Source organism: Geospiza fortis, unplaced genomic scaffold (genome assembly GCF_000277835.1).
Source record: "Geospiza fortis unplaced genomic scaffold, GeoFor_1.0 scaffold39, whole genome shotgun sequence".
In the NCBI taxonomy this organism is placed as follows: domain Eukaryota; kingdom Metazoa; phylum Chordata; class Aves; order Passeriformes; family Thraupidae; genus Geospiza; species Geospiza fortis.
This window is the reverse complement of record NW_005054660.1, coordinates 42,333-56,155: the sequence shown is the minus strand read 5'-3', so window position 1 is coordinate 56,155 and position 13,823 is coordinate 42,333. Positions and strand designations below refer to the sequence as shown.

At 39.4% G+C, this 13,823-nt stretch overlaps 1 protein-coding gene across 2 annotated transcripts in view; it reads right to left on the bottom strand.

The window, feature by feature from the left end:
- ITCH (itchy E3 ubiquitin protein ligase) overlaps positions 1–13,823 on the bottom strand; it is a 31,099-nt gene that overhangs the window by 11,977 nt on the left and 5,299 nt on the right. For both annotated transcript variants that reach the window (XM_031064938.1, XM_005430619.3), the window contains exons 4-13: positions 13,128–13,265; positions 11,016–11,058; positions 8,842–9,011; positions 7,501–7,735; positions 6,199–6,294; positions 4,785–4,959; positions 3,862–3,928; positions 2,317–2,401; positions 715–843; positions 53–125 (exon numbers count right to left, since the gene is read on the bottom strand). In XM_031064938.1, coding sequence (XP_030920798.1) covers positions 53–125; positions 715–843; positions 2,317–2,401; positions 3,862–3,928; positions 4,785–4,959; positions 6,199–6,294; positions 7,501–7,735; positions 8,842–9,011; positions 11,016–11,058; positions 13,128–13,265 — 1,211 coding nt within the window. The remainder of the gene's footprint in view (positions 1–52; positions 126–714; positions 844–2,316; positions 2,402–3,861; positions 3,929–4,784; positions 4,960–6,198; positions 6,295–7,500; positions 7,736–8,841; positions 9,012–11,015; positions 11,059–13,127; positions 13,266–13,823) is intronic.

Genomic DNA, 13,823 nt, shown 5'->3' with positions numbered 1-13,823 from the left:
TAAGCAAAACCAAAAAAGCAAGCAAATATTGCCAAAAAAGATGAATCCATACCTGACACCAGAATCTGAAATAATGGACCTTGGCCTTGAAATCACGCACATAAGCTATCTGGGGTCCATTGTCCCTGCAACCAAAAGGAGGAAAAAAATGAATTTCCAAGTGTTTTTGTAACTGAAGTAAAAGCCTGCAAATGTACTCATACAGCTATATGGTTTAGCTGGCTATATAGTCACATTTTTTGATTTTGGGGTGTAATTTCTTGGTTTTAAACTAAAAAGAAAAATCTTCCTTTGTAAACTGTGGAATGCTTAACAGTACATTTAAAACACTACCTGAACATTAACTGTAAAAAAAGATTCTAACAATAAAGAAGGGACGACATTCAATTAACTTGGGAGGTAAATTCTGGTTTCAACTTCATTCTGGTTCCTAAAAAAAAATCAGAAAAAGAAAAGGTTGGGTTTCTTCCTCCACTACTCTCAAATCTCACACATTACATGGCAAGAAGGATTCTGCAGTGTTTAGAACTCTGGCTTCTTCAGGGACTTTCAGTGAATGAAAAATCCCTGGTAATTAAGAAGCATTGCTCCATGTAAACCTTTCTGCCTAATAATGTAGTAAGAAGCAAAAAATAAACATTTAAAAAATATTTTAAAAATGATGTGTGCTAAACTTGACTTTTGAAACCTTAGTAAAATGTTAAGAACACTTACAGAGCAGACTTGCCCGTGCGGGGATCTATGTATGTAGTGGTTCTTCTATTGTGATCCACAAAATAGGGAATTCCATCCACAGTAAATCGCATTTCCCAGCCCTCTGGCAAGGGCTTCTCATTTAACTGACTATGGATACAACAAAATACATGGTAACTGATCAACTGAATCCATTATGTCAATGGAGTAATACCTGAGACAGTAAATATCTTGGAAAATCTAGAAAGTCTACAGATTGAAAAAGTTTCTCTTTGGATTTATTTTAGCTTCCCCCCGCCAAAATTTGCAGTCAGCTCTCAACTAGATCAAAAGGACTGCTGAAGTAAGCATTATCTCATTTGCTTGAAATACCTTAAATAAAGGCAAGAAAAAGTGTACACTTTTCCTTAAGGGAAAAGTGTAAGCTAGGTTTATTGTTTCCTTCACAAACAACAGAATTTTATCTTCTAACTATGAGATTTTTACTCAAAAACTGATATAATTTTAATAAGCAGTTTTTGGTACCTCATGAATAATCACAGCAGCCAAAAATGTTTCAGAACGACAAAATTTAAAGAAAATGCCAATCTTGATCATGTAGAATTTTTTGCCAATTTTTTCCAACTCAGTTTTGCTGTACACAAAAGTAGATCTCAATATATCTGGAAGATCTGAGTAGTATCACTGTGAAGTGCTCCCCAGTGGCTTCCCTCCATAAATACCATGTCCTGACTGTGCAGCCCAAACATTCTGTTACTGGACTGCTCCAAGAGGAATTGCTCTCCACAGCTGTAGAGGTGAGTGGCTACAGCTGTAACCCTTCACACAGCCTTGGTTGTCCCCCTTCCCCTCCTTCACGGAGGACAGGTGAAGTTGCTTCACCAAACAGACGTTTTCAGCTCAAACAGCACTTGGGACTGAACACACTTCACCCTCAACTTACTGCCTCCATTCCTTACCTCAAAGACTTTGCAGTGACAGAGCTCAAAATAAACAGAACCCTTGTGCATCTAGTAGTGCCTCAAGTTCTCTGTCTCCTTTATTCCTCCTTTTTTAAAGAGGTGTGAGGAAAGGTGCTACAGTTTTTTCAGTCGTCTTCTTTCTGTCTCCTACCCATCCCCAGATGTGTCCAAGACCAGGCTGGATGGGGCTTGGACCACCCTGGAATAGTGGAAGGTGTCCCTACCCATGACAGGAGGGTGGAACGAGATTGGCTTTCTGTGATTTTGTGACTGTGTGGGAAACAACCAAAGTCTTACTCTAGACTCTGCACCATCCCATCATCACACAAAGGAAATCTCTTCTTCCTCTAATGACACAAATGTTTAGACAAATGTAATTGATTACTTATGAAAAGCAGAAGCTTTTCTACTGGGGAATGAGTTCATTGCTTACTGTTGACCAAGGCTTTCCTGGTAGTTGTAGGATGACACAGCAATATTGCGACGGTTTCCATTTTGGCCAATATCTCAACTTTTTATCGAGCTCTCAGGTGTTTGCATAGCACAATCCATGCCTCACCTGTGGGCAGCAATTCTTGGCTCACTCTACTCTCATTTACTTGGCTACATTTTAATTTAATTTACATTTTCATCACACATTCAGCTTCAACTGATTTCTTACCCCTGACTCCTGGGATCTTCCCACTGAGTGATTCGTGTGTTGTGATTGACAAAATACACTCTGCCATTGCTGTCAGTTCTTTTTTCTGAAAAGATGTAAAAGGAGAAATATTCAATTCCCTCTTTAATTTATTGCTGAGACTACATCAAATATACAATATAAATCACCAGACTCAGCCTCTCCTGCTCTCAGGTTTCTCTGTACCTCCTGTGACCCAACCTATTTTCACTTTCATTGACGTTACTCCTTACTATGTAATTTATTTTCAACTGTAGGAGAAATTAATTGGAAATTGAAAACTGTGAGCTGTTTTGTCCACAGGAAACTTCAACTGTGTCAAATATTGTGATGTGCCCAACAAGCAACACAGAAAGCAAACACAGAGGAGGGAACAGATATACACAGAAGTATCAAGAAGGTACAAAGGGGCTTCAAGTTCAACTTATAGCAGGGAATAAAACACAGTCAAAATTCAGTTTCCAAGAAAACCCATTTATATTTTCTCTCAGATGAACCATGGGCATGCACTGCCCATGAGAAATGCCCTGACTTGCTCCTCTCCACCATTCTGCAGCTCTTCATACCATTTTTATTTAGTGTTGCAAGAGAAACAAATCAAAATCTGACTACCACAGCTCAAAAGCTTCAGTTTCCAAGAGAAGTCTGTAAGTAGGCATTTGCCTGTGAGCCTGACAGCACAATTCCACACAATGTGGAGACTCAGTTTGCCATTTCCTGGACACTGCCAGCCTAAAGACCTTTCTGTGAAATGTTATATATAATGTACCTAAAGCACAAGGGTGGGGAAATCACAATTTCATGGCACAAAGTTGCAGCAATATCAGGACGAAAAATACAAATAGCACTGTTTGAAAAGCAGATGAACCCAAAAACTCAGGTCTAACTCTGCCAAGTAATTACTTGCTCCAAATTCCACAAGAGAATTCTGAGAGCTTTGCCTACATATCATAAAACTTGAATTTTTATATCTGCTTGATAGTCACCCCACAAAGTAGTTTTAGACTTCTATTTTTTATTACACCCTGCCAAAATTTGTATTAATTGTAAATTTTCAACCCTGTAAAGTACAAGAACAAATTTATTCCAGGGAGAGGGCCAAATCAAGAAGCAGTTAGTTGTCACTATAAAAAACATTTTCAGACCAACAAAACTCTTCAAGACTTGTCTTGGAGAGAGAATTTAGCAGTTTGATTTAGAGAGGATTTGGAGCCTGATTTAGCAGGAACAGGATGGTAGGGGGGAATGAAAAAGTCTCAAGAGGATGACAGTGTTAAGGCAGCTATTACACTTGTTACCAGTGGAGTAAACCAGAACACTTAATAGTTTCTAAGCCACTTTGAAATGGCATAGCCTAGTCAGGATTCTGTCTAAATAGCACATTTGATTAGATCTGATTTTAAAATATTTTAAATGTAGATTTTAATTTTCAAAATCTAGTTTAGGACAGCTGACAAATAATTTGGCAGAAGTATGCTTTAATGTTTAATTACATTGCATTACAAAACACATTCAAGTTAGTCTTACCCCATCCATGTGGCAGAGGGCCAAGAGGATCAAACTCTTTGTTCTGTGTGGATGAAAAATCCTGGTTCTGCAAGTCACACGAACAAATGAGGCATTAATGACTAGTCATTTGCTTTCCAGATGTTCTACCATAGCCATCCTGAATTATTGAAGTAAATGCATTTTTGTTAATGTTACACATAAGCAAGGATGCCAACTCTTTCTTTTCCTCCACAGAGAAGGCCCATTTTACTGACCTTGGTATGCTTAATTAACTACAGTGCCAAGAAATAATTATTCTTTGTTTAGTACTCCTGCCTAGGCAGGAGGAAATTAGTACAGTAGCACCCAAAGCAATCAGAACCTTCATTCCTGCACTCAGTACAGTTCTCCCTACCACCACTTACAGGCTCCATTTTACTCTCACACGTACAGCAAATCAGAACCTCCATCACTCTTGATGAGCATGAGTAGCATGAGTTGGAGTGATCTAATGTCTGCTATTCATCAGAGACAAACAATGGAGTAAAAATGCTGGAAGGATTATTTTAAATTTCCCTGCTCTCCTAACATTCATTGTGCATAATTTATTTTACCCAGAGCAGAAATGCACTGCTTACCTCCCATGTGTTTGGCCAGGATAATACAAGATACAATACAAATAACCCAGCTTATTACTGAGCTGTAGCTTGAGCCAAAGGCTTTATCAATGTTGTACATAAATTTTATCCAAGAAGCCCTATATTGAGGTGAGAACTAAACCCCATGTGCCGACTGGAAGGACATGAACTTACATTACAATGAGCCCTCCCTGCCACGCTACACACAGAGATATATTATCATAAACCATGACAGAGTCTGCTGCCTTTATGGGGAAAGGTGACCCACAGGCATGCCCAAACCCCAAAACCACCCTAACCCTCAGTCACCCTAGTACTTCTTACCCCATAAATGAACCTCTGGTTGAACTGCTGCATGGCTCCCTGGAGCTGGCTGCGCTGGAGCTGCCACTGCTCATAATTCCGGACGGACTCCAGTGTCGGCCGCTGCCATGTGGTCGTTCTGGTGAAGTGGTCAACGTAATAAATCCTGCCCATGTTGTCAACTCGGCGCTCCCAGCTGTGGGGGAAAAGACAAGCCACAGAGCTGGCAATTTAAGGCTCAGAGGCACTTGGAGGCCAATGTGGTGAAAGGGAGCAGAAAGCATGGGCTCATCAGCAGCTTTTTTCTCCTTGTACCCTCTGCTAAAATTATGCAAGAGCTAGACTTTTTTTATGAGAATCACTTTTATTTGTTGCATACTATACAAAGTCAGACCCATTCAATTTATTGTATTTTCAGGGTTTTTTGAAATAGTTCTCAAGAGCTGTCTAGACCACTGTTCATACTGTGCTGGCATCACTGCAGTTATCCCACCCAGCTGGTTTCTCCTAAAACACAGCAAACCCTCTGACATTTTAAGCTATTCAACACAAGACTTCCTCACACTCTTGATCAGGCAGAAAAGAAAGGTCTGGGCATGGGGTTTGGTATTTTGTTGTTTTTTTTTTTTTCCTAATTTTCAGTTCATATGAGATCAGTACTACTTACAAAACTCGAAAGAAAACATTCCTATTCTAAGTAAGCTTAAGCAATATACAAGTTCATCTATTGAAAAAGTTCAAAATAACTTGAAACATGACAGGTGAAACATGACAGGTGGGCTCCATTTATGAGACTGCCAGTTTTTGTTCTTCAATAACAAGTTCTCTTTACCATTCCATGTTTTCACTTTGTAATTCTTTATAGTGTGTGAACCATTTGAGGATGAAAAAGTGCAACAGAACAACTCCTGTGCTTTTCTTATATTGTTAAAAAATAAGAAACACCAACTGTGAGCTAACACCACTAGATGTTCTGATGCCAAGAGCTGGAGACATTTAATAAAGACAGTTGGTTTCTACATGCATAATAAATTGGCAGCTGGGAGCCCTGAGACAAGATCAAAGGCCTGCAAACAGTAACCTCAGGATAAGAGGTAACCAAGAGCATTGCTGCTCAAGCTGATAGTTATGTCAATGCCAAAATACTTTTCTGTGGTTTTTGCTCCCATTTACTCTGGGGGGTGTCTACTGTCTTTAACTGAAATCTGTTTCTTGGTCAGTAAAGATGCACTTGCCTCATCTTTGACAGGAAATTCAGATTTGTCTCATTTTGACATTCAACTCTTTTCCATATGCATTCCTTGGAGACAACCCAGAGCAACTGGGTTCACATTTCTGTTTTCAAATATTTGTTCCAGCTTTAGCAGACTGGCAGGCAATTAATTCCTGAAAACCCTAGACATCTGAGATGATTGTATGGCTGATGCTGGCTCACCTTGGAGGAAGAGGCTCTGGCCGATCCCACGTTGTTCTTTTTTCAACATGATCCACATAGTACACTCGACCATGCTGGTCTACTCTTTGCTCCCAACTGAAAATAGATCAAAAAGTTTAATCTTCCTCCAGATCAAACTACTCCAATCAGGTATCTCATCTACAGCTTAAAGATGAGAAACATCTGTTTTCATAAAATGCTTATTTCTAAACAAAATGCTTCAAACTAACCCTTGGCTCATGAGATGCACCCAAACAGTGTGCAGCACACAATGGTACCATTCATATTAACAGTGATTCTATGCCAACTAAAATAAAAAAAAAACATTGTACATGACCACCTTTCTGGGAAACAGAAGCTCAAATTCATGCCTAGGTGTAAAATTTTAGCAAAACTTTGTATTCAATATCAAGTGTATCAATAATCTATTGAACAGAACCAACTACAGATAATAATTCCCTTTTAGAATAGCATTAATCCAATATATGCACATTTTACAGTGATCAAGTACATGCAGAGATCACCATAAGTAAGGGCATTGGTCACATTTTCTGCACATGCAGTATTTGGGATAATGACTTACCCCTGTATTTGCATCAAATGTAACATCACAGGGGAAAAAAAAAGCTATTTGCCATTTCTGTTGAAATCAAAATGATAAAGGAACAGCTGCTGTTTTCAAGATCACTTCTTTATTCCCATTGTCCTGTGAGGTAATTCAGACCACTCCTACCTTTTGCTTTCACTACCTGCAAATCAAGGCAGGTAATTCACCAACTTCACCATTCACATTGGGAAGCTTTTGATTTCCCTCACTCAGACAGTCCAGAAATTTTTTTTCCTGGTGTTTTTTTTAAAGTTGAGAGCTTTGAGGCAAGAGGTCAACCATCTGACAAATTCCATAGGTACCCAAAGTACAGCAGCATGTCCACACTACCCTCAGGAGCTACAGTATGAAATTCAAACCTTCAGGACTGCAATAGCAGCTTTTCTTCTACTTATCTGTACCAATATTTTCCTACCTGAGTTTATTTTAATTTGAAGACAATAAGCTGCCACACCATTTTAAACCTATGTTCCACTGACATGGGAACATATGATAAGTATCAGAATTCTTTCCTTCAGTACTTGAAGATGGACCATACAAAACAGTTATAAACCCTCCAAATTCATATTGGGGGATTTTTGTCAGGCAACAGAAGGCAGATATTATCTACGGTTTCTTACACCTACTGTAAGTAAAATAAAGTAAAACCAGAGAAGTCAACACACATGGGGAGAAAGAAGTCATTAAACCCATACCCAGGTGGAAGAGGTCCTTGGCTGACTGTAGTAAGAGCCTGAGGTGAAGGATTTACTGGCTGGACTTGTCTGGACACTGGAGGAGTGGTGAGTGCAGGAGTGGCAGGAGCTGTGCTGGCGGCTGTTGCCCCCTCAGGGCTCTGCTCTGAAGGTGTATTTGAGGCTGTACCTGCCAGTGATCCTGCACTGGCCCCATCGCTTTCTGTGGATGTGGATGAAGGACCATTTGCACTTGCTATGATGTCAGAGAGAGAAGAGAAAAAGCCTTTAACTGACATTTATCACCAATCTGTTGTAGAAGTTACACATTACAAAAGCAAACCTGCCAAAACTGCTGTTTCCACAGCCACATTTTGTAGCTCAAACAAAAACTGAACAGCAATTCTGTCTCACTGTAAAAATGCTTTAATCCAACAACTGCCATGAACAGCTTTTTGGTATTTCTGATAAATATTTATCTTGTCTGCATTCTGTAAACATTAAATGATGATAAAAAACTACTTCTTTGTACCAATGAATTCATTCTTTTCCATTTATTATTTGGAATAATAATTTAAGAGATGATAAGCATAAAATTTTCAAGAGGAGATTTGATATTGCATGGAAAGTAAGAATCACAATGGGAGGGGAACACAGACATTCTTTAAATGTCTTGAGTTTTATCTTAATGTCATTTGGTGGGTGGGGTTAGAAGTTGAACACAGGTCAAGTCTCATTAATTAACTGTACTGGATTAATCTTTTAAACTAATTACTGTATTGCAGGGCCCATCCAGATCCAGCATTTATCAATTGTAATAATGCGACTGCAGAAACACTGCATTGTATGGGGGTAAAGGAATTACCTCAAAAATATCAAGTAACTTTTCAGAATTAGTGGCCTTCAGGTAGTTTTTAATAGCTAGATAAAAAAAATCTATGCATTTCAGCAGATAATGAATGTGCTTTAAGTGCTGCAGCTTCACAGAATCTAACTGCAATTGTAGAAACCAGTAACTTGTATGTCAGAATGCACTATTATCAACTTGAGGCAATTCTGTGAGCCTTCAGTGGATTTCATGTCACCCTCAGAGGATGCCTTAGTGCAGCAGCAGCACTCACTTGTGTTCTCCTGGTCCCAGCTCCACTCTCTGTAGCACCATCACTGACTGCCACCACCCCTGAGCAGATGTGGAAACAAGAAATTTCCAGTAACAATGACTAAACAACTTGTATCAAATGCAAGCTAAAAAATACTCCTTCAGAAGTGACCTGCCAAAGAATTTACCATCCAAAGTGCAGCTGAACATCAGGAGCAGAAACAGTTATGTTCACTCAAGGAGTGCCCAGCCCAAGGACGTACCGGCGACCGACGGGGGTCTGCGGGGAGTGGGGGGCGGGGGCCTGGCAGGCCTGGGGGGTCTGGCAGGTTTGCAGGTCCCATTTGTGAGCAATGGAGAGTCACTGCCATTAACAGTCTTGTTTTCACTGGAAGCAGCATCCTCACAGTTTTCAAGGCCATTTGAGTTAGTCCTTTTGCAGGAAAAGACACAGAGAAGTGTTCTAGTGGTGCACAGGTGACGTGAAACTTTGCAAATCACAGAATCATGGAAGAGTCTGGGTTAGGACAGGCCTTAAAGATCATCTTGTTCCAGCCCCCTTCCACTAGACCAGGTTGCTCCAAGCCCCATCCAGCCTGGCCTGGGACACTTTCAGGGGGGTTGAAAAGACACGTGAAAGACACTAGAATGCAACAGTTACAACTAGGTGAGATTCGTAACACTCACAATAATTCCAAGTATCTATACATCTGTACAAACACACTCAGAGTTTATCTCCTGAGGTACTTGAAACTTCATTGATGGAAAGGTGGTGAAATAGATGTATATAACATCTATCATCAAAATCTCCTCTTTCATTTCCCAATTTGATACACTTGCCCTTAGGTGCAGGCTCTGGATTTTGCTGCTCAGCTATTTCTGCCCATGAGTCCCTAATGAGATGAGAAGCTAACACCTGAGAACAGCCTGTGTGCCCTTACTCCACAGGGCTGGCATATGCTCAGAACACACAAAATGTTACAAATTTTTAGAAATCTTACTAATGCATACATATTTTTCCCTCTAAACTCAATTCTGGAACAGGCTGGAGAATTTAGCCTTAAAAGTTTTGACTAGCAGCTATGAATATAAACTGCTCAACCTTACAAGAACTAAGAAACTACAAAACAGTACTGACCCATGCTGTGCTGTTCACTTACACCTAGCACAGGATTATTCTGATATATTTGTACCTCCTTAAGCAGAGTTAGAGGTTTCTACATCTTTAGTCAAAAGCATTTTCAGAATGTGCTGGGCAAAACAAAAAGGTTGTCAACTAAAATTCTAGTGGATTTACAGGTCAAGCACATAAGCCATCACAAATGAAGGAAGTTTCAACCCAGTACCTTGAAAATTACATTCCTTCAAATGTACACAAACTAAAACCCAAGAGGTAAGGCTAAGTAAATCCCAAGTTGTAAAGGACCAAGTTGTTGATTTAACCTCAGTATCATGGTCAAACACACTTTTGCTCTGTACCAGGCATGGTGTACGTAATTCATACTACACCAACTGCAAAATAAATGAGTCCAAATCATTAGTGACCTCAAATCTGTAGGAGGCTTAGCCCCAGTTTTTCAACCATTCCCCCTTGTTCTTTCACATCATGCCCTTGTAGAAAGTCACTTTCCTGATCATTTACATGATCCTCACAATGACCAGCAGAAGCCCCCTGGTTGATACCAAAACTGAATCATTATAATTATTACTGTTATTATTCTACAATATTCAGGTATTCTGAATACCCAGGCATCTAAAAATTCATTCAAACACAAAAATAAAACAGAAAAAAACCAAACTTTCAAGGGAAGACTTCAGACAACATAGCCAAGAATCAAAACTACTGAAAAAAAGTGAAATTTAGCTTGCTTACTCCAGATCTCATCCAGACTGCTGTGTCTTGTACAGATCCTTAAAATACTCATAGTACTGGGAACTAATTAAAGTAACATGGAACTAATTAAAGTAATATGGTTGGGCACACTCTTATCCTACCAGGCAGCAAGATTCATAATCCGATATCAGCCTTAGCACACTGTAAGTGCCAGACAGATTTTGGGATCTTCTTAACAAAGCTAAATATAATTCTGATACTATAAAACAAACCAGTGTAAAAACAACCAGTGCCATTTGTTTTGGGGGGTTTTAGGTATATATTTTACTTTGGGTAATCACTGGGAGAAGGATGAGGAGCACAAAGGGAAAACACAAAAAGATCAGTCTGGTATGGAAGCAAAACTGCAGCCAGACAATGGAGCAGAGCAACAGTTCAGTATTTTTGTTTAGGGCATGCTCAGATCCTAACAGATACTGCTGTAGGGCATATTCATAAATTTTTCATTGTCTTCTTTACAAAACACACAATTCTTCTCTTTCAAAACTGTGAATACTAAAAGACAGAATAAAAAAAAAAAAAAAGAGAGGAAAAAGGTCTTACCGTGTATCACTCCTTATTCTGGAGCTTTCACTCTGTGTAGGACCTTAAATACCAGGAAGAAAAAGACAACAGAAGCATAAGAACACTCTGAATCATTTCCAAGGAAAGGAACAGCCTTTAATGCTCACACTTCTTTCAAGTGTGGAGGTGACACACTATGTGCTGCTTATCTACTCGGTTTCAAAGCTGTACATATTTTGCATGTCTCTATTTGTGTGTGAACACAATTTTTTTAACCACTGCCACTGTAATACTTCCACCTTAAGGAAGACATAACAGGACATCATTTGACTGTGTGAATATTCCCAAGCACACACACTGTCTTTCTAGCAGTATAAAGCAGTGTTCATTCTTTCAAGTGGAGCTGGTTTTTCATACTCTCTCAGTGATGGCAGGCAGAGCAGAAAGGACAAAAACTTCACTGGAATCTCCTCTCTGGTTGGCTGGGGGCTTTGTTTACTGGGCTCTCTAGCCCAGACCCTTCCCTTCTCAGTAAATTATTGAACATAAAGGCATTGAAGCAGGTACAAAATATGGCTGTACTCCAAAAGCATTGCAGCAGCTCAGCCTAGATTTGCAAATGTTTTGCAACTGCTTATTCAGCCAGCTTAGAAATATTTGCCTTTTGTGCCAGCATTTGCAAACCTTGGATATACAGCACAGAACTGCTCATTCATGTAGATAGCACCAATACTTTATTTCCATAGAGTTAAACAAATGTCATTAGTAAAGAAATCAGTTTTCAGCTCTGATGGGAACTGTGGACAGATCTAGTCCAAAGACAAGGATATAGTCACAGAAAGGCTTAGGATAATGAGCTGTTAGTGGACTGTGCATGGAAGGAATTAAATCCCAGCAAGAGAAATCTTAACTTAAAAGCAACTCCATAGACAATGTGTTTGCCTGAAGTGCCTTTAGCCTGTACAGTGTGCTAGACTACTTTAACATTTAACTCCTTCCTTATGCGCTCCAGTCCCCTGATTATCTGGGAACCTTCTGCTGAGCTTGGGGCTTGCTGTGCTGTGCCCAACCCTGTACTCAATTCCACTACCTGCATGGCTTCTCCCACCTTTTTCTCAGTAGCTGAACTTTGGGAAATCCAAGAAAGCACAGATGAAAATCAAGTATTGCATAAAAGGAAAATTTGGTACTTTCACTAGATATTTCTATCCCTATACCTCAGCCCCACTCTGTAAGTCCCACAAAATCCCACCATCTAGCTTTTATTTACAAACAAAATTCCACACAATCAGTCTGTGCAATTGATCCTTTTAACAAAATGCAAAGAAAATGGACCAAAAGCTCTAAGAAATATGGTTACAGAATTTGTGTATTAATTCCATTTTTCTATGATACTCAAGATGCAATTTCAAAGCAACTTCCTCTAGGACTTTAACACCCCACCCCGCCCCCAGCCCAGAAATCTAGAACTTGCCAATTAACTGTCCAGCTGGTCACTACTGCAGACAGTGTCTCTTGTTGCTTTCTAGGAAAACAACTCTTACCTAGTTCTACTTCTCAATGTACAGTATCTCAGAAATGCTCCACTGTCCTGCTCCAAGGGAATTAAAATTACCTTTTTATTTTACTGCAATTAGATATTTTACATGTATTCAAGTTTTCAGTTTAAAAAACTGTACACACCAATGAAACAGAAAGTGGATCCCTCACTGCAGTTCTCTACAGGGAAATAAATCTATGAATATATTTAAATTAGCTATTTTAAGAAAAATTAATATAAACTCATGTCTCTTAGTAAGCAGAATACCTACTACTAGGATGATGATGAGATCAAACCAACTTTGCATTTTTCTGTTTCTGACGTTATTAAAATTCAGGGAAGCTAGAGACCTTCATTAACATTTGGGATCACTAGACAAAAATTTGCAAAGTTCAGAAAATAAAGATGCTGATCTGGTTTTTGTTGCAATAAGGTTGAAGGTCTGCCCTGTGAACTATGACTCCACCTCAAAAATGCATGAGATTTCTGATCTCTATAAACAGAGTTACAGAAATTGCTGTTATTGTGCTTATTTCAAGACTGTGTTAAAGCTTCTCCAAAAATGGCTTTGCATAGCAGATATATGTAGATTTGGACTTAAAGTTACTTACTTCTTGTACTTGAGGCTTCCCCATTGGTCAGGAGCTCGGGGTCGACCTGCATCCCATCCAGACAGACTGACAGATCTCCCACCACTTCTGCTGGCTCCCTGTCGCCGACGAGGTGCAACGTCACCACTACCTGCTCCACTGGAAAAGAACAAAGAACAAAGGGAGCTTATCTTACTGCATGAGAAAAAAGGGCCTTTTATTCAAGAAGCCAATTGCAAACCTCAGTGATAAAGGGGGGGAAAAAACCCCAAACACCCCCCAGACCTACAGCTCTACCTCTCCATTATTTTTTTGTGTGGTAAAACTGAGCATTTTAATATGTATTTAGAAAGTTATTGTTTCTACAAAAAAGGCAAAACTGGAGCATAATCTTGTTGCTGCCTAGAAAGGATTATCATGACAGCAGAGATTGACTCTCACATTTCCACAGCAATTAATGCACCTGCCCTCAATATAGAGTTAGGAAGTGTAATTCACTTTAAAAGCAGATACAATTTCTGTCTTCTGACTAAAAACCTTCACATTTACCTAATGACATCCAGATTCACATTCAGAACGTGAACATTTTCCATCATATCCCCAGACCAATGGAATATTCAGAGTTTTCAGTGAAACAGAACTGTAAATAAGCATTCTTGCTGAAATGTTTGAAACAGACCCCAGTGAGCTCCAACAGGTGCCTGGTGTCAGACAGCA